This window comes from Mus caroli, chromosome 19 (genome assembly GCF_900094665.2).
Source record: "Mus caroli chromosome 19, CAROLI_EIJ_v1.1, whole genome shotgun sequence".
Taxonomy (NCBI): Eukaryota; Metazoa; Chordata; class Mammalia; order Rodentia; family Muridae; genus Mus; species Mus caroli.
The window spans coordinates 53,533,481-53,554,585 of NC_034588.1; the positions used below are offsets into that span (position 1 = coordinate 53,533,481).

General features: G+C 46.2%; 1 protein-coding gene across 23 annotated transcripts in view; it reads right to left on the bottom strand.

Moving 5' to 3' along the window:
- The window catches only part of Ablim1 (actin binding LIM protein 1), a 281,810-nt gene that overhangs the window by 25,583 nt on the left and 235,122 nt on the right, over nt 1-21,105 (bottom strand). For 12 of the 23 annotated variants that reach the window (XM_029472684.1, XM_029472685.1, XM_029472681.1 and 9 more), the window contains 5 exons: nt 19,818-19,901; nt 11,227-11,304; nt 10,452-10,607; nt 5,460-5,495; nt 2,971-3,100 (listed from right to left, as the gene is read on the bottom strand). In XM_029472684.1, the coding sequence (XP_029328544.1) occupies nt 2,971-3,100; nt 5,460-5,495; nt 10,452-10,607; nt 11,227-11,304; nt 19,818-19,901 (484 nt within the window). Of the gene's footprint in view, nt 1-791; nt 912-2,970; nt 3,101-5,459; nt 5,496-10,451; nt 10,608-11,226; nt 11,305-16,454; nt 16,503-19,817; nt 19,902-21,105 lie in introns of all 23 variants that reach the window. The other 11 variants (XM_029472687.1, XM_029472688.1, XM_029472694.1 and 8 more) reach the window with 2 other exon arrangements.

Consider the following 21,105-nt stretch of genomic DNA (forward strand, 5'->3'; position numbering starts at 1 on the left):
AAGAAGAAGGAGAAGAAGGAGAAGAAGGAGAAGAAGAAGGAGAAGAAGAAGAAGAAGAAGAAGAAGAAGAAGAAGAAGAAGAAGAAGAAGAAGAAGAAGAAGAAGAAGAAGAAGAAGAAGGGGAGGAAGGGAGGGAGGGGAGGGAGGGAGAGAGAGAGAGAGTGCGCGCGCGAGCAAGTGTACAGGAACAGGAGGCAGGAGACAGAGCCTCTTATTCATCATGTAAATATTAAATCAGAGTCACTCACCTCAAAGAGAGAGAGAAAGAGAGTGGGGGAGGAGAGAGACAGACAGAGAGACAGAGACAGAGAGACAGAGAGGGGGGACAGGCTACGCCGTTCACACATGTTCATGTTGTTCAATGGCTTTTCACCATGAAGGAAGACCACTTTCCATTATTACTTAATCCTGCTGTGTTTTTTGGAAACATATCACAAATGAAACCCAAGAAAACACCCATATATATATATTATATTTTGCCACGGACACATACAATGACAAAATAATAATATATATTATTCTAATCGGTAGGAGATAGACCTTAGTTCCTAAGTAGACACCCCATTGCTTGGCACAGAGCTCTTGGAAACAATGCATCTCTTGGAATGCGAGATGCCATGCCAGTTCTAAGGCCACGGTTGGGGGCAGTGAGGACACGGGCAGGCATGCTGATGGGCAGGAAGCTCAGTGGCTCTAACTCTTGGAGATACACCTTATTAGCCTTGCCCGGAGCTAATAAATCTCCACTACACGGGCCAGGCACTTGCCGCCTGCGAGGCCTGTCTCCTTACCTTTGACATGGGGGAGGAAGTGGTGTCGGAAGGGGGGGTTGGGACGGGAGTCGCTGTGGGTGGAGCTGAAGCTGCTGGTGCGCAGGGGAGACCACCTGTGCACACCAGGAGACAAGAGCTCTGTGCGGCAGGGAACCAACCAACCAGGGCGGGGCGAAGTGGAAACAGAAAAGAAGAAAGAAATTAACAGGGGAGCAGGGCAGGTGCCCAAGGTGGGGAGGACATGGAGAGCATTAATCAGAAATCTGAAAAAGGAGGAAGGCAATAGGGTTAGGAACGGACCTGTGGGCGGGGCTAGGCCGAGGGCGGAGTTTGCAGACAGCCCCACGTGGACACAGAGTCAATCTCTGGGAATAAATGGCTTGTTGAACATGCTCCCCGGGACACTGGCATGATAATGCCAAGTACACAGCGCCAAGGCTGAGCACAGCACATAGACTCAAGAGCTGCTTTTAAAGTGTATTCAACAAATCAACCCTTGGAAATGAGTGCAGACAGCAGACAGTCATTTCAAGAAACGTGAAGAAGCATACATAAAAACAAAGGTTTTGTTTTGTTTTGGAAATCTCTGTTGTATTAGCTGGATAGGCAGTTACATAGAACGCTGGCAATGGTGGGGACTCTGGAGACAGGAATCCAGTCACTCAGAGGGAGAATGGACCACCGTCAAAACTCAACCCAGACTTGGGGAATTAAAACGCCACCTGTCATCCAGAATTTACAGGGTGGATACTCGGTTACACAGACATCACAAGTATGTGCCTGGGTTAACTTTTAGGCATCACAAACGTCTTGATGCTAAATGCTTGGGGTCTTGCACATGTGTGCTATATTGGAAGAGGAGGTGGAGAAAATTCTGGGCTGTAGCATCAAAGCCATGACGGAAGAGACCAAGCTTTCTCTTGCCCACTAAGTTCATAAGGAACAACTGGAGTGGAGTGGCCACTCCCTTGCTATTCAAAATACTTTCAAAGGACAATTGCCCTGTGGCCACATGCCACTCTGACAAAGTCAGGGCAGGGTTTAGTGGTCTCAGCATATATCATATGTAGAATAGTACCAAAGTGATTTCAAATTACCAAAAGAGTAAGTAAAAATGACTATAGTTATATCCTGGAAAAGGATAGCCTGAAAACACTCATTTAATGTAATTCAATAAATACTAAAAATATGTTTAAGTCTGTGTGTGTGTGTGTGTGTGTGTGTGTGTGTGTGTGACTGAGAACTGACCTCAGGGCCTCCTCACACATGATAGACAAACACTGTACCATGAGTCACATCCCAGCCCTGTCCAGAGAAATCCATCTATTAACGAAGGACCCCGCGGTTTTCAGTCCTCTGTGGCCTCGAGAAGACGGCAGCCCTTCTATACTCTGATCATTCCTATGGGCTTTAATTCTTGAATATTTAGTTATAAGCCGGCATTGCCATATGTTTGTTTCATTAGCCTGGCCAGCAGCAAGAAGCTTAAAATGGAGGCTTCCAGGTGTATAGAATCACAAGTTCCTCCAGATGCTTCTCCACGACTCTCTTTCTCAGGGGACTCTGATCTGTGCTGGGGACTTCCATTCTCATCCACACACAGGAGTTTCACTTCGAGCCTCAGGGACTGAGACCTCTAAAGATCGGAGCACTTCATCACCTGCTACCTCAGGATAGCCACTCCATTCCCGAGGCTGATTTCAACACTTGGGACTCAGAAGTGGTCCCAAAGTTACCCAGGGGGACTCTCAGGCCTCGCTCCAGAAGGGGCTTGACCATGCAAGCACTCGCTGTCACACTGTGTGCCTGGGTGAGGGCTTTAAATTTTCCAAACAATGGCTAACATTAGACTTGGGAAGATGTAGATAAATTCGAAAAACATATTTTCTTTCAGAGATCTTTGTTTTAAGTTTCAGGGGAATGAGATTTCATCGAGTTCTTTAAAAAAAAAATGTCCTTTGTTCTCAGCAGGTCAATGTCAAAATGAAATTTAATAGCTCACAGTGAACATAAGGATAGAATGACTGATTTTAAAGACATAATACAAAATACAGACACCAGCTCTCAGTTTGTTCTTTCAGAGGGCTAGAAATATTTAACGGCCAGGGTTTTCAATATTCTGCCAATGGCGTGAAAAGAAAAATCATACAGATACATACTATTATGTGGAACAGATCCAGGGGAGAGCGATCCTTACCAGGTCGGTGGAAGTGCTGGGGCGAGCGAGACGTAGTTGGAGTGTAACTGTGCCGGCTATACACAGGGGAGTTGATGGAGCCTTGGCTGGTGGACCTGTGGATCATCCGATCCCGGACATCTTGATAACCCTGCAGAAAGGTGTGAGAAATCGTGAGTCCAAAACATCTTCACACAATAGTGGACATCTATACGTAAAACCCAGTTCACAGAGGTAGCTGGGGAATTGCCGTTAGAAGTATCTTCATTCAGCATTCAGGGTTACAGTCAATAAGTATTCACGTGCATGGATACTCCATGGCCAATATATTCTGCTCACAGTCAACATTCACTGCAGATATTAAAATTTAAGGTATAAAATCTATAAATGCCAGCAGTGCTAGAAGAGGAACAGTTGGCATAATTACAACACTGGGGCTGAGATCTGAGGCTTTTCTATGTGTCTACATCAGATCCCAGAGTGGTTTGTCTCCACTGTCAACTAAACAGATTTACAGTCGCCATGGAAAACACATCTCTGGGTATTTGTGAGGGTGTTTCTAGGAAGATTTAAGTTTTTGTGGAAGAAGGAAAGACCCACCATGAATTGGGGGTGGGGGCAGTGTTCTACGAGCAGAGGTCCTTACTGAACACCAGTGAGACAGAGAGCTGAGCACCAGCCTTCCTCTCTGCTTCCTCACTGGGGCATCCAGCTGCCTCCTGCACCTTAGCCATGACTTTCCCACCTTAAAGGGCTGTCAGTCAAAATCGGCTCTCCCTCCCCCTGGCACTCCCTTCCTTCACTCCGCTGCTTTTCTGGAGCGTTTTATCACAGAAACTAGGGAAGTACCCCAAACAGATCTGCAAACAGTAATTACAGTAGATCTGGCTACTACCGGTCCCTCGGTGATGGAGAAGCAAGGTCCCCAACAAGTCATGGACCCACGTGCTGACACATGGCAGGCACATACAGCCCTTGCTTCTGAACCAAAGCCCTGACACTAAGCTCTATTCTGGGGACACTATTCTGGGGACATATAAAAGTTGCTGTTCCTGGAGAACAAGTTGGTGGTTTCCTAAGATAATGAACTACTTCTCAGCCTGGGAAACAGCCTAAGGAAGTAACTGTAAGCACCTTCATGACACCACAGGGGCAAACCTTTGTATTACGCTCTTGACAAATTAGAGAATAACAAAGAAATTAGAGTATATCGCTTTCATCTAATGTAATAGTGCTGTTGGGATATTACCTATGTCCAAACTCAGAAAATGGTGCATTAGGCAACAGGCACAAAAAAAATACCTGTCTGTGCAAAGACATGATAAAAAAAAATAGTAAAAACAGGGCTGGAGAGATGGCTCAGTGGCTAAGAGCACTGACCGCTCTTCCAGAGGTCCTGAGTTCAATTTCCAGCAATCATATGGTGGCTCGCAACCATCTGTAATAGAATCCAACGCCTTGAAGACAGCGCCAGTGTACTTATATAAAATAAACAAATCTTTTAAAAAAATAGTAAAAACAAACAAACAACCTGAAGAGTTCAGATGGTGTTTTCCACTTTGGGATTTGCTGTACTGTGAGGGTTTTGCCAGACACAACACAGTAAGAATCTGAAGGAACACAGGAGCAATGGCTACAGTAACAGCTTAGTAAGCCAGGTCCTGGGAGCTTGACAGCAAGCAGCAGGGGAACCTGGGTCTGTTGTAATTGGCTGCAACACAGTAACCACCAGACCCCCTCTTTGAAGCTGGTCAAATGCAAATGTAAAAGCTGTAAATTTCCAGGGTGGATGAGTGGCTATGTATTGGTCATAGCACCCTGTCTGAAACAAAAATGCTACAGGCTTTCCATCTCAGATTACAAAGAACTCCCACTGTGATCAGTTTGATAAAAGTATCCAGCAAGGCTGGTGTAGAGTTAGTTCAGACTGTAGAGTGTTTGAACGCATGAAGCCCTGGGTTTGATCCCCAGCACTGCATAAAACAAGCAAGGTGCATGCCTGTACTTTCAGCGTTCAGGATATGGAGGCAGGAGGACTAGAAGTTAGAGCTTCTCCTCTGCCACATAGGGAGCTCAGGCCAGTCTGGACCCCATACAAAAGGTGGCTTTGGATCAGTCCAGAAGAGGTGACTGCCCACAAAGTGCTTCAGCTTACAGATTATGCTATAACCACCAGCAGCCATTCTAATTATGTTAGAGTCTATATCACAGAAGTGCAGACAGACAGAGGCCAAGAGACCCACATTGGACAATGGCTTCAGTTCCTGCAGATCTGTCCCTGCTACTGTTTCTTACCAGCAGTGCAGGACTGGATCAGAAGCAGGCAACTTTTATTCTCTTGTCCCCCTTACAAGTGTGCTGCTGTCATATGGTCCTGGCTTGTGTATAAACTAATCCTTGCAAGCATCATAATCAATTCTTCTGTCCCTTGGTACATATATGCTTTTTAAGTACAGATGAGGTCCAAGCCATGCCCAAGCCACCCATGAATCCAGCCAAACAATACTTACTTCTGCAGATGGAGTTGGAGACAAAGTCCTTGGAGACTGGAAGAAGAAGAGAATTTTAAGTCAGTGCATCGGTTAACTCCCTGCCAGTTTTGAGGATGGTAAAAACATCACTGTAAACACACAAGTCACCTTCCACAGCTGGGTAACTCAGGGGACAGGAGGCTGATGGGGAATTCTAGCAAGGCTCCCAGGAGACTCAGGGATATCCCTACCCAAGAAGCATGGCTTTAATGACTGTATAGTTGGACTGGTTGGAACTCCTTCCCTTCCATATCCGACTGTGTTTATGATATAACTGTGTGTTAAACAGCTAAGGAAATGCAGAAGTTTGCTAGTTCAGAACCGCAGCAATTACTGTAAGAGTTTGGTAGGTCTGTGATGACCCTCACATCACCTACCTCCACTGTCTGTTGTTCTGGGGTTGACTTCTGTATCAACAGGTGAAGTGCTTTCACCCCAGGACCTTGGCACTAGCATCTCTGACGCCGCCAGTGCTTTTTAGACAGCTTCAGAGCTCACTCAACTCTAGTGAAGTCTGTGTTCAAACTGCCTTCACACCTCATGATCTCCATTCACACTTTCCACCGTTGCAATAACTTCCTGCCACCCCTCTGTTCACACTTTCCATCATCACACTAACTTCCTGTGATTCCCAGTTCACACTTTCCTTTACACCTCCTGTGACAGCCCCATTCACACATTCCTGTACACCTCCTGTGGTTCCCTGTTCACACTTTTCTTCCCACCTCCTGCCATCCCTCTGTTCACACTTTCTTTTATCACACTAACTTCCTGTGATCCCCAGTTCACACTTTGCTTCACACCTCCTGTGAACCCCCTGTTCGCGTTTTCCTTCACACCTCCCATGACCCCCCATTTACACTTTCCTTCCCACCTCTTATGACCCCCTGTTCACATTTTCCTTCACACCTCCTGTGACCCCCATTCACACTTTACTTCACATCTTCTATGACCCCTCATTCATACTTTCCTTCACACCACCCATGAGTCTCCATTCACACTTTCCTTCCCACCTCCCATGACACCCCACCCCCGTTTACACTTTCCTTCCCACCTCCTATGACCCCCTGTTCACACTTTCCTTCACACCTCTCATCACCTCCCATTCACACTTCCCCTTGCTACCCTAACTTCCCTAACATTTCAGTGCATATCTGCTTCTTTGCTGACTGGCTCCTGCTTGACTCTGTCTACAACCACGTGTTCCCAGTGACAAGAGTTGAGTGAGTTTTGTAGTGAGTAAAATGTTTACAATTGAATCCAAAAGGCCTTTATTTTTTTATTTTTTATTTATTTATTTATTTATTTTTGGTTTTTCGAGACAGGGTTTCTCTGTGTAGCCCTGGCTGTCCTGGTACTCACTTTGTAGACCAGGCTGGCCTCGAACTCAGAAATCCGCCTGCCTCTGCCTCCCAAGTGCTGGGATTAAAGGCGTGCGCCACCACGCCCGGCCCAAAAGGCCTTTAACTAGCACTATAAAGAGGATTTCAGAGGGAGCACCTCTTGCTTTTAGGATTTGTTCCTCTCCTGTGTTATTTGTAAGCTGACAGACTACCTTACTCACCAAGCTTCCTTATGGTCCTCAGGAGCTATAGCCTATCGCTAGGGCTCAAAGCTTTGATGGGTAAGGATGGCGTTCCTAGAGAGAAGAAGCTAGGCATGACTTTGCCAATGGTTAGCTTGATCCATCCACTCACATACTTTCCAAATATGCCAATAATTATATCAAATTTTAAGTTTACTTTGTGTGTGTGTCTCTGTGTATACATGCATGCGTGTATGTGTGTGTGTGACTTGTGTCTCTACATGTGTGCATGAGTTTGAGTGTCTGAGTGTATACATGCATGCATGTGTGTGTGACTTGTATGTACACATGCATGTGTGTGAGTGTCTGAGTATATACATGCATGTGTGTGACTTGTGTGTATATACATGTGTGCATATGTGAGTGTGTGTACATGCATGAATGTGTGTATGGCTTGTGTGTATACATGCGTGCATGTGTTTGAGTGTCTGAGTGTATATATGTATGCATATGTGTGACTTGTGTGTATACATGTGTGTATGTGTGTGTACATGCATGTGAGTATATGCGTGTATACACGCATGTGTGTGAGTGTCTGTATATATGTATGCATGTGTGTGAGTGTCTGAGTGTACACATGCACGTGTGTGACTTGTGTGTATATACATGCGTGCATATGTGAGTGTGTGTACATGCATGAATGTGTGTATGACTTGTGTGTATACATGTGTGCATGTGTGTGTACATGCATGCATGTGAGTATGTAAGTGTATACACCCATGCAAGTGCATATGAGTAGGCCAGAGATCAATGTCAAGTGTTTCTTTCAATTAATTTATTTTTTGAGTCTGTTCTTGATAGACCTGCAGGTCGCTGGGTCACACTTGCTGGACAGCAGACCCCAGGAATCCTTCTGTTTCCACCACCCAGCACCAACATGGCAGGAACATGCTGCCAAACTGGGAACTGTGTTCTGGGAATTGACCTTAGTCCTCAGGTTTTGTGACAAGCACTTCACTGGCTGAGCTACCTCCCCATCCCTTCCGTGTCTTTAAAATAACTCATGGGTCTACAAAATAAGTGTCATAACTGATAGAAGAAGTGATAGAATAGCTTGTAGTGTTTATGTGGTAACAAGATACATGCATTCAAAGGAAGTTTATTAATGTATCTAATTTCTGTCCCAAAGGGGCATCCTCTATGAACAAAGAAAGCCACAGGCCACAACTCTACGTTGGCACATACCAGTGGATTGTGAGAACAGGTGGAATGTTAGCATTTTTGTTGGATGTCAAATATTGGTCTAATCTAATGATCTCATTCCTTATAGACAAACTGACACATTTACTTTCCAAGTCCTGAGTTAGTAGTAGGTGGCACAGTCAGATTTTAAATGACCTAAACTTCATTTCCAAGCCAAATTTCTGCTTGATATTTGCTACTCTAGAGGAAGGTACTGGAAGAATACAAAACAATAACACATAACAATAATAACACACACACACCACCCAAGAAAGTACACACGGCACACATGCACCTTTAAAACCATAAAAAAAACAACATTTCCCTTTTGCATATATGTCTTGAACTTTAAAAAAAGACACCTGAGCACTGACTCGAAGGCCAGTCTTTATGTCCTTTGTTCAGAAAGTTACCCTGACCCTTGACCTCTGAAATTCTGAAATCCAGTGGTAGCTAACAGCCCAGGACAATTAACCGTCTGTAGGTGCAGTACAGCAAGCAAACCACCAGATGGCACTATGGGAAAAATGCAAGTCCCTTGCCAGACTGGGGACCTTAATGCAGGCTGTGCTCTAGAATAAAACCCAGATTGGGAATCAGCAAGAAGAGGAATAATTATAAATACACAAAATTGTTATAAAACAATAAATACTAGTGCACATAACTGGGAATAAATCAAAGCCAGCATCACATTTTCATGCCTTTTGAGGGAGCAGTGTTGAGACAGGATTTTCCAAGCTCCTGCTGTATCCCAAAGTCTAGCATGACATATGTGCCTCAAGTGTTTGGTTCGTCTTATGCAAGTCTAGGCACCGTGGGATGCTACAGTTTACAATCATCTCTGGCCTTGGCTGGAGGGCCCAGTTAAGTCCACTACTTGATAATATTTCTCTGAATGGAGTCCAATCAGGTTACGGATGACTCCAACTTAAATAATGAATAAGACAGAGAAAGGGTGTGCAGTGGGAAAGCATGGTCTATCAGGCTCCAGGGTCAAGCTGTAATAACAATGAAAATAAATAAAGGGGCTGGGTGTGTGGCACACACCTTTAATCCCAGCAGTCATATCCCCATGAGTTCGAGGCCAGCCTGGTCTACAAAGCCAGTTATAGGACAACAAAAGCACACAGAGAAACCTCTCCTTGAAAAACCAACCAACAAACAAAATGGTAAGTGAGAAAATTAGAATAAATTGAAGGAGCTGAGGGAAACGGCGTATGGTCAGGGTGCGAGGTGGCAGTAGGTATCCTCTAACCCTAGGAGCTAGCACAGGGGAGAGAGCCCTCTAGGCTGAGAAACTCTAGACCAGCAGAGGGGCAGGCCTGCACACTGAGCTGTAGTGAACCTTAGAAGGGGCCACAGCAGTGGCCACGGCCACACTGAGCATGCGCAAGCCTGCCCCTCCTCACTGAGCATGCGCAAGCCTGCCCCTCCTCACTGAGCATGCGCAAGCCTGCCCCTCCTCACTGAGCATGTGCAAGCCTGCCCCTCCTCACTGAGCATGTGCAAGCCTGCCCCTCCTCACTGAGCATGTGCAAGTCTGCCCCTCCTCGTTGCTCTTCAGTTTCTTGAATCCATATAAGCATCTCCAAGGAGCTGATTGTCATTACCCTATTTTCCTGATGAAGGGACTGGGATCACCGTGACTGTCACATGACAATCGAAACCAGCATGAGCTAACACCTTCGGTTGAAACCCAGTAATCGATTCAAGGAACCCCAGCTATCTGCTCAGCCATACCGCCTTCCCCTCCATTCGTCCTCCATTAACATGTCAGAAACTGAAGCTACTTAAATTTAAGGGTGAGGTCTTACATCTCATGATCCCTAGAAATGTACTTCCAAGTTATCTGAAGGCCAAGATACCCTATGTATGACCTCCTTCCCTTAACAACCTGCCCCCAACACACACACACACACACACACACACACACACACACACACACACACGCGCACGCACGCACGCACGCACGCACACGCGCATGCGCAACCTCAGGCCCCAACAGCTAAGTTCTTACCTCTCTACCCTCGTTTAGGAGAAGGTCATGGGATAGGTTCTGAATCGCTCACATCACCAAGTACGGAGCCCGTCAGAGTGTCGGCAAAGTCTGACATAGCTTAGTCTCAAACAGTGGTTCTTATTAGAGGTGAGTGAAACGGGACACTGGGTGGCCATATTGTTTGCAATCCCTGGGAATCCATTACCTCTCCAAGGCTCTGTCTCTCCTGCTTGTCCTCATAGCCTGATGTGTAGAAAGGCTCATAGGTAATGAGATCTGGACGCTCGATGTCATAGATCGCCTTGACCTTGGGGATGGCTGCTAAATCCTTGTAATCCAGGATTTCGTTGTCTACTTTTGCCTAGCAGAGTTAAACAGCGAGAAAAGTTAATCCTCTATTTCGGTTTGTGGAGAAATTATCCTCAGTGCCACTTATGGCCTTGCTTAAAACGGGATTCTTAAACCAAGCCAAATGCCTTGCTGCGTGATGTCATGTCCTTTAGGAAGGATCAATGCCCCTATTAATCAACGCGTCTATTAATCACGCTTAAAAATAAAATCTCATCAATGGCTTAGAATGGGCGTGTATAGAATTTAGTGAATAAAGAAATATTTCAACCTTCAGAATAGTTTCTCAACACAGAGAGAAAAAAAAAACTCAAATAGATGGTCAATAAATCTTCTCAGATAGCTAAATATAAGTACTGTATATTGAATAAACTGAATATGTAAATATCTTTGTGGCAGAATTTAATAACACCAGCAGCAGCATTATAAAATGGGCAGTTAATCCCCCAAATATCTGCACACATGTTAGGTGCAGCAATCTTTTAAGCTCTATCTATACCATGTGACTGCACCTTTGGGATCTTCTAACAGGATCCCTGGGGATCAGCTTCCTTTCTTGGCCTCTCCATCTGATGGTTCGAATCCCAGCCCCACCTGCTCCCCCAAGTGTCCCTTCTGGAAGTGATACTTACATAGATGGTATGGCCTGGTGAACCAGGGATGCTGGAGCCTGGTCTAGAATAGATACTTTCAGAGGAGGTCCTGGTGGGCTGCAAAATAAACAGCGAGTGGCCTGTCAGACTTCTGAACAGCCCAGGCACCCAAGCCTCATGGAAAACTCAACCAGCTAAGAAAAGAGAGACCCGTGAGTGTGGCGTAGGACGGGAGGTACACCCTTGAAGGAAAGGGCCTGAAAACCAGTGTCACGGTGGCTTTCGTGGCCCTTTCTCTTCCTTGTCGCTTACAGAACCTTGGGTTTGAACCTAGAGCATATCTTGAAGCTGTGCGTTTCAGCCCAGCTCCATGCCAGCCCAGTGTCCCAGCTCCAGTCACCAGCTCTCGTCTTCAGAACCACGGCAGAGCACACCCTGGGCTTTCCCTGCCCCTCACGGGCTTCCTGCTCACCTCTGCCCTCCTTCTGTCCTCTTGGCACCATGGGGATTATTTCAAGAGAGAAACCTTTGTGGAACCTGGTTCCTTGTCACAGTGCTGATTTTGCCTCGGTGGCCAATTTAGTGCGAAATCACAGCTGCTGGGGCCTCAGTATCAGGTCCCCATCTCCTTCTTCCTTGTCATTTATCACCTGCCCTTTCAAGAGCAGGCCTTGTGTCCCTGCCTCCAGCCTTTTATCCTGGCTGATCCATAGCCTGACCCGCTCTTCCCACCAACTTTCCTTGGTTGGTTCCTTTTCTTCCTCCAACCTTGAACTCACCCCCTCAGAGGCCTCCCATTTCTTCCTCAGTCCACAGACCATTCCCCTTGCTGTTGTCTCTCATCGTCAACCCTAATTTTTCCTTCGTGCATTAACTCCTAATGAGAAGTCGGTTGATTTCCTCACATTGCCCTGGATCCCCCTTTATTAGAGAAACATTGTGCAGAGATATAAATACTTGGAGGAAGAAACAAGCTATCCTTTATTTGTAAGTGTTTAGGTTTATTACATGGGTTGAGTGTAACCAGAGTCCCTGTGGTGGGTGTATGTGTGTGTGTGGCGGGGGGNGATGAGCCCCTGGAAAGATGGAAGAGGCTGGGTATGGGGCAGGAAGAGGAGGTACAAAGCAGGATCAATGGCTTTTTATCTCTGGTTGGCATGTTCTGGAACATTCTACAAAGAAAGCAAAGCCCTCATGAAAGTCTTCCTCTTGTCTATGTAGCTACTTCCTGGGGAGTAACACCTATAAAGCTAAAGTAGGAACAGGCCCCCCTCTCCTCTCTGATACGGTCGACTTCAGTTCAGTGCCTCGAATAGTACAGAAAGAGCCCAGAAGAACTTGGACTCAGGGCACTGAGTAGCTCACGTCTGAAGCAGGGACCACAAAGACAACCCGGCCAGCTCAGGGCAGCAGTGGTTGGACTCACTATGAAAGGCCGGGCCTGCCAGAGGCTGTAAACTGCTAGTCTCTGGCTGTCTGTACTCCTGCAATAGCCGAGTCGAGGTGGCAGGAGAAATCACAGCACAGCCAGGAGGAGGTGTGCCTGACTGGACAAGCTGGGTCTTCTCCCCAACACCGGGTATGAACCCGTGCATCCCTCTAATTGTGACTAGACTGACAGGTCACCAGGAACGATGAATTTCACTGAGAAATATCCCGGATTTCCTAACATTGCCCAAATATGTCTGGTTTCAAGTTCTATTTCCTAGCCCAAATACAGACATGGCACAAGCAAAATACAGGCTCCTAAAAAAAAAAAAAGATGTTGCCCCTCATAAGGGTTGAACAAAGTAACACACACATGAATGAATGTGTACATATGTGTGTGTATGTGTGTGTGTGTGTGACAGGGGTAATGCACAACACGTGTGTGTGTGTGTGTGTGTGTGTGTGTGTGTGTGTATGGCGCTAATGCACATGCAAATGTGTTTAAGAATGTATGTGTGTATGTGTGTGTGTGAGCATGTATCTGTGAGGGGATAATACACATGCAAATGTGTTTGTTTGCGTGTGTGTGTGTGTGTGTGTGTGTGTGTGTGACACACGTGTATGTGTTCATATGAAGGCCAGAGTCAGGCATCATCTACAGGAATGCTGTCAGCCTCCTTTGAGACAGGGCCTCTTCATTGGTTGGGAGGTCACATGACTTCCTATCCTTACCTTCCTTTACACTGGACAAAATACAGCTACATGCAACATATCAAGGTTAAAGTCTGCTTTTGGAATCAAGTCGCTCTTTTAAATCCTGGCAACACAAGTCTTTCTTTTTAAAAAACTTTGCTCTTCAACTTTTCAACTTGGGTGACCTAGGAAGGCAAAACTCCCGACAATTACGTCTCCAGGGCTGAATGAGAGCGGAGGCATACAGCTCCAGGCACTTGGCCAGGCATATGTAGGTGGTCAATATTTCCCAGACGTTGCGCCTGGTCTCTGATCCTAAGGGGCGGAGTTACCTGTGTTCCATACCTACTGAGAATATTCTCTTCACGTGTGAGATGCATAGACAGGGCTATTTGCCATTGGCTGCAGCTACAGAACTTAAAAGTCAAATGTGTCCCGGCTTGTCGGAAGATCTGTCACAGTTATGGGTGCTTTCCTGCCTGCAGCTGTCAGTGCCCTCTTCCTTGAGGACCCTGTGTAGGGACTCTGATCCCTTCATACACAGTGACTTCTACCCGTGGCTCATCCCTAGCATTTAACACCATGTGCTGTCTGCCAAATGGTTCTGGGTTTGCTGTCCCATGGACTCTGCTCAACGCTTGAAGGACACTGTTTTTTGCCATTGTAGACTGGTTCACCTCATGGCGATTATTTTCCTTTATGATGGTAAAATTATTTTTAAAAGCTGAACAATCGTCTTTGGAGGTTTTATCCTAAATGTTAAGAACTTATTTTATCATTTTATTTTATTGTATTGAATCTTATTGGTCCTGGAATTGAAGTAACAGCTCGTGCACACTAGGCAAGCACTCCGCTTCCGAACCCTCGCCTAGCTTATATTTTGAGAAGGAGCCTAAGTTGCCCAGGCTGGCCTTGCATGTATAATTCTGGAAGGGACTCTAGCCAGCTCACAAACATGGCTCTGGCAAGCCTTGCCCTCTGCTTGCTAAAAATCACCAGATTACATTCCTAAAGTGATCCACCACAGTCTATACTCCCTTATTTAGCCACTTCCTCTGTTTGAGGCTGACCAGGGAGGTCCGGCTATCAAAGTATTGAAGCCCAGCAAAAGCTCTCTTAGGCTGCCCTAATTAACACACCCTATTAAAATGAAACAGTCCATCCTAATGTGGGGCTTCCTGGTTATCCTTTATAAATTGCCTTTTGCCTATGGGCCATGTCTGTCTCCTCTCTATCCAGAGGCAGACGTTTGTCCTCCAGGGTACATATCCCTGCCCCCTCTCCTATTCTTCTATCTCCTGTCTTTGTCTTTTATTCCCTGCATCTTTGTCCCTCTGGGTCAAATAAATTTCCTCAGTGCTGAGAACTTGGTCTTGGGGACCCTGAGCTGATACTTTTCCTCTCAAAAATCCTGCCTCAGCCTCCAGAAATTGACATTCAATTAGAGACATCTAGTATTTTTATAAAGCATCATCTTATTATTAAAACAAAAACCACAAAAAAATATATAAACCAAAAACCAAAACAAAGCCATCCTATTTTTCCAGCTATGTTCCCCCCACCCCTAATGGCTACAAAGTTCAGCACTGTGACCGAGACAGTGCCTGACAGCCCCAGTTCTCCAGTATGTTGCATACTACCACCCAAGTCAAAATTCACGTCAACCTGGAAGCCCTCATTTCCTGAGCGCTGTCTCTTCAAAAGCCCTTATTATTAACCTCCAGTGTCCCTCACTGGATGGCGTCTAAATCCAAGAGGTGACCCACATTGTGTATGTTTAACCTACATTACTCACTTCAACTCAGATGCCCAGTGTCCCCTGGCAACCTGGCATGAACTGGATTCATTAACTCACTGGTCAGCAGTTTTTGTTACTAGTTTGCCTTCCAAGTGTTTAGATGGGGAAAGAAAAACCACTCTCTTGTCTATATTATACATATATAATATACATGGAGGTGACTTCAAATTCTATCCCAAAGACCGCCCACTTCCCTCCTCTACTCAGAAAAGGAAACTGCTAGATGTAGCAGCTGCTGAAAGAAAACACATTTGTTTCACTTCCTTTAAACACTTTGTATCCACACAGCACAAAACCAACAGCTTACAAGAGGAGTCAGAAAGACAAAGCTGACTTTTCTTTTTCTTTTTCTTTTTCTTTTTCTTTTTCTTTTTCTTTTTCTTTTTCTTTTTCTTTTTCTTTTGTTTTGTTTTGTTTTTTCGAGACAGGGTTTCTCTGTATAGCCCTGGCTGTCCTGGAACTCACTCTGTAGACCAGGCTGGCCTCGAACTCAGAAATCCGCCTGCCTCTGCCTCCCTAGTGCTGGGCTACAACTCAGGTAGGGTGTGTAGGAAGAGCAAGGGTAGATAAAGGGCCGTGTATGGCTGTGGTCTCTTGAAGTGTTTTTCTGAGGAGATTGGACAAATAGTTGAATCTTTGACAGCAGGAAGGAGCCTCCTTCTCCGGGACCTCAGTTGCACAGAACTGTCCTCACTCAGCCCTTCACCTCACTCAGCCCTTCAGGAAGGAAGTTTCCTCTGCTTTTGGTTCCCTCAGCAGTTTTCCCACCCTCACTTTTGATTTCAGAAAGGTGCTGTTGTTTTGTTTTGTAAATGGAGAGAGACCTCCCTGGGATACCAAAAACTCACTTCAAATGACCAGGAGAGCAAAAGGTTGTGTCGCCATTGCTCAGCAGCAGGATGCTGAAAAGGCTATCTATCGGGTTTTGTTCCCAGTAAGCCTTTGAAAAGCTTTCTAACTGCCTGTCACTGGATCCCTTTGTCTATCTGTGCAACCATAGCAGATCTACAGTATCGTAAGTAGGAGTAAAGCGAAAGAAGTTTCGGTGTTTCTGCTCCAACTTACCACAAGCTTTATATTTAAGGCATTAAGCACTTAGCAGAACTCTGGATTTGTAGGTGGAGAAATGACATCTCCACTTACTTACCTTAGGAGAGAGCTGGAAAGCTCTTTGCTGCCCCACTCCCAGCCCCCTTCAGCAGTCACAGGGATGCAAAGGCTCCCTCCATCTAAAGCCATGCTCTAAGAAGGGGAGAGAAACTACTGGGTGATGGGTAACCAGATCAAAGATCTTAGGAGCAGCTAGTAGGGCTACTGGCAGAAGGTGGCACTGCTGGGGTGACAGTACCTGCCTGGGGTTTTTGTTGGAGTTCATCAGACAGGGTGGCGACAGAAGCTGCAGAAGAAGGGATCCCTTTAGAATCTATCTGTACACACTGCATATAAGGAAGAGGTGAAACGAACTCCTTCAGGGAAACCATTAGGGCTTGGGGAAGATGAAGAAAGAACCCCTAGGTACACACACCTCCCAACCAGAGACTATTTCAGGAGGACCATCAGCCTTTGTTAAGGTTGAGGGTCTGGCTGTTTCTGTGGGACTGTCTGCTGACCAAACACCAGCAACAAGGCAGGGGATACTGCAGTGACATTAATGAGATCGCAAGCCACGTGGCTTCCTTGTTCTACAAACACACACACACACACACACACACACACACACACACACACACAGCCTTGGGCAGCCATCTCCTTGGGAAAATACACATGGGGTTCTGTTTGGTCTGTCATAGATTTGCAAGACATGCAGGTGAATGAATGGGTTCCAGAAGGAAACTGCCTGGTGCCATTTGGTCAATTCATGACTTTGCTTTCAATGAACAGCAGCAGGAGAACTTTTTTTTTTTAAATAAATGCAAATGGGGCTGGAGAGATGGCTCAGCGGTTAAGAGCACTGACTACTCTTCCAGAGGTCCTGAGTTCAATTCCCAGCAACCACATGATGGCTCTCAACCATCAGTAATGGGATCCGATGCCCTCTTCTGGTATGTCTGAAGACAGCTACAGTGTACTCACATACATAAAATAAATAGATCTTAAAAAATAAATTGAATGATGGTGACCCATGCCAGGCTATTCCACACTTGGCCATGAGAATGCTGTGTGCTCCGAGTATCATGAATCAGCAATGCTCAACATTTGGCCTACGTGCAAATGTCTCTGCTGCTCCCATGGGGCTAATTCCTCCAAGTAATCGATCAGAGCGTGTTTCCTTTAAGCATAGCTTCAATTTTTAACTTTTACCTGTAATTCAGAGGTACGGAAGGAGTGACCTCTAGATGTAAATTTTAAAAATGACTTTTGTTTTAGAAGGTGGCTGTTCTGCAGCAAAAACCAGGTCTTATTTCTGGAGTGTGGAGTCCCGACTGTCCCCAGAGGGAAGGAGCCGATGTACCTAACACCACAGCTGTTTCATGTACACGGTGCAAAGGGCTGCTGTGCCGGTGAAAGGAGCTTAAAGGCTCTGAGTGGCTGGAGCTCTTGGCGGCTCCCAGGCTTCTGAAAGATGCTGGTGAGCAACCCTCATCTCTTGTCACCACTGAAGGAAACCTTGACAAACATCATGCTTTCTCTGCTGGGCCCCTAAGCTGTTTACAACTTTCTGAGAGGAGCTAATGGTGACTTCATTGATTTTTTTTTTTAATGGCTGAATAATGGGAATCAGATGTCCCGTTAGAACAAGGCCAAGAGAGGAGGAGATGTTATTAAATACAGGTCCCCAGCTCCATCTCTCTGCTCCAAATTTCTTAAACTAAAGGGGACAGAGTACCCTGCCCCACAAATTAGAAGCAAGTAAAACTCCATATTTGAAATATTGCTTTTCCTCAATTCAGGAAAAAAGCATCAGTTGACTAAAGCATCAATGGGGGAGGTGGATAGTGCTAGTGAAGAATGTTCTAGAATTGAAAGGGAAGCTTGGGGCTGGTGAGATGGCTCAGTGGGTAAGAGCACCCGACTGCTCTTCTGAAGGTCCAGAGTTCAAATCCCAGCAACCACATGGTGGCTCACAACCATCCGTAACGAGATCTGACTCCCTCTTCTGGAGTGTCTGAAGACAGTTACAGTGTACTTACATATAATAAATAAATAAATCTTTAAAAAAAAAAAAAAAAGAAAGGGAAGCTTGCTCTAAGCAGGCCCATTGGCAGCAGGGACAACCTTCAGCTATTCTTGCAGTTTCAGGAAACTTCCCTTCTGTTGTCTCTTGGGAGCTTTGCACTTGGGTTGAACTTTAAAAATAGAATAAAGATTCTATGCTAACCAAGCTGGTGACCAGGCAGGCACCAGGGGGCAGGGCCTGAGGCTTGGAGTTGAAGAGCCCAAGTCCGCAGTGCCTTGCTCTTCACAGGCTCTGCAAGCCTGTGGTCTGCTGTCAGCCTCAGGTCACAGACAAAACCTCAGCGGCCATTCTCTAAAGGGTTCCTTCCACCTTCAGCTTCTCTAACATGATAGTTGAGTAAAAATGGAAGCCCCCAAGACTGTCATCCTTAGTGAGGGTCTGGATAGCTCAGGATGGAGGTGGAGGCACACAGATCAAACAGGTGCTGGCTGTGCAGCAGAGATTTGGAAAGCGTTTCATCCGGGCCCACGGGAGTCGCTTCTGAGGAGTTGCCTGTGGTTCCGCAGGTGCTCAGAGTCTCGCCTGCTCCTGGTGCAGGCAGCAGTTAACACTCCGGGAGCCCCTGGTTTTTCTGTCATTGTCTACTTGAGCACAGTGGGGAGAAGATGGCTAATACGCTCACAGCACCCAGGGTTTCAATACCAGTTCCTCTCTCACCAAGGGGGAGACTGGGGAAGGTACCTAGGTGTATTGGAGGAGAGGCGTGTCAGCATTCTCCTGTAAGGTCTTATGAGACCAACTCTCATAGGAATTCTTTGAAAATTCTGCAGGACTTGGCTGGCTTCCCCTTCTCTTACTCCTCCCCTCACTGTGGGCACTGCTGCCGATAGCTCCCAGCTTCCAGGTGCCCTTCCAGATGCCCAGCTCTCCCCTCCTTCACATTAAATCTTATCTGTCCTCAAATTTACAGGCTGCTTCTATCTTAGAACTGCCCCTAAGGAACTCCTTATCTGACATCCCCAAGACCGTGATCCACACGACCCACCTCTGCATCGAATTCCGAGTCTATTTCACCGTGTGTCTTTTCTGTTCTCTTTCCTTTTTCTCTTTTTTAAAAAGGGCATCAGGTGGCTGTGAGCCACCATGTGGTTGCTGGGATTTGAACTCAGGACCTCTGGAAGAGCAGTCAGTGTGCTCTTAACCACTGAGCCATCTCTCCAGCACCCATGAGTCTTTGCTAACCCTACAAAGGACTAGATACACAGCTTCCAGCCCAGCACTGTACTGAGTGTGTGGAAAATATTTGTTCAGTGAACAAATGTAGGGGCACAAGATCAAACAGCGGCTTTGGCGTGCTAGCTTTAATCAAAACGTCAGTCCAGCCATTGCTCAGAAGGCAAGCATCCATCAGAGAAGAAAACCAACCAAGTGGGGGTGTAAGGAGCACTTGTGGGGCGAGGAAAGCTGCTACCTTCTACAGGAGCTGAGAAAGTTAGAAGATAAAAGCAGCCTGGGGAGGGGTCGGGGAGGGAGATGGGGGAAGCAACGGAAGCCTGGGCCTAGGACAGCCGCTTTAAGCCACACAGCGCCAACCTGCAGAGCTGGGGACCGTCCTGTGCGACGAATCAGACTTTTGGGATAAAAGAAATCGGATGAAGAGCGCGGGATGTTTGGTGGCTGCCATGAAACATGAGAGAAAGGAAGAATGAATTTTAAAATAGCCTCATTCAGAAATACTATGAAGAATACATAAAAGGACTGAAGGAAAATGGACAATAAATAGCAACTGACGGACATGTGTGCAGCTTCAGGGGTCAATCTGGGGCCCTATGAAGTGAATATCAACTGGTCTCCAAATCACAGCATATTTATCCACTATATTCTTATCTATATCCTGACCCCCTCACTGAGTCCTTTGCAATTATTTTGATACTGTTGTGCTTATGGCACAAGGACAAGATGCCCCAGGAGGGACCCTAAGACCATCGTTACAAATACCCCGTGAGTGAGTTCTTAAATATCAAGAACATGGCTCACTCTGGCGTTGCTCAGAGTCTTCAAACATTTTCATTTTGCTATGGAAACTGCTCTAATTTGACATGTGATTAAAAGGCCAGGAAATCTTGGCTCAAGAAGTGTGCGTAGACACACCCTTCAGGCACTCCAGATTAATTCCTCTGTTGAAAACGTACCCCGCTCTAAGCCTCACCAGCATCAGCCTATATCCCAACTCTGGGCCAGAACCACTTCCCTCAGGTGAGGCCAGCCCCTTCCTATGGATGATGGTGACTTCGAGGCAGCCTGCCACCCAGGGAGGGCATCGCGGAGAGAAAAGCACTGCAATTTTCTGCAAAGCTTACGGAAGGGACAAAACAAAGGAAGAACATTCCTCTTGGCCAGAACCAGTGAAATCTTTTACTCATTTTTTCCATAAGCTCTCTAGAGAGTTCCGCGGAGATGTGTTCAAGGGTTTGCTTTGTTTCGTAATCATTTTAGGGAGAGGCTCTGCAAACTGCAGCTAGCCTTACAGAGAAAATATGCCCGGCCCATTCCATCTGGCCTCATTAACATTCCTGTCCATTCTGCACAAAGACTTCATCAGGGATGAAGTTTTTAAAAAAAAAGGGGGGGGTTGCGGGATTCTTTAGAAAACAAAAGCCACCCTGTAGAGGTGGGATGGATGGATGCCTGGCTCCTTGGGTGGTTTTTAGGCAGGAGCCCCAGTGCAGTTTTATATCCCTAGAACAAAGTGTCCACAGGCACCAGTTCCAACGCTCTGGGAAGGTAGCCTGTTGCTTGAATACCTGTGCTCCCTCCAAATTCCAAGCTCAGTCTGCCTGGTGGATGAATGGACTTAGGGGGCCATTAGTTATTAGCTGTG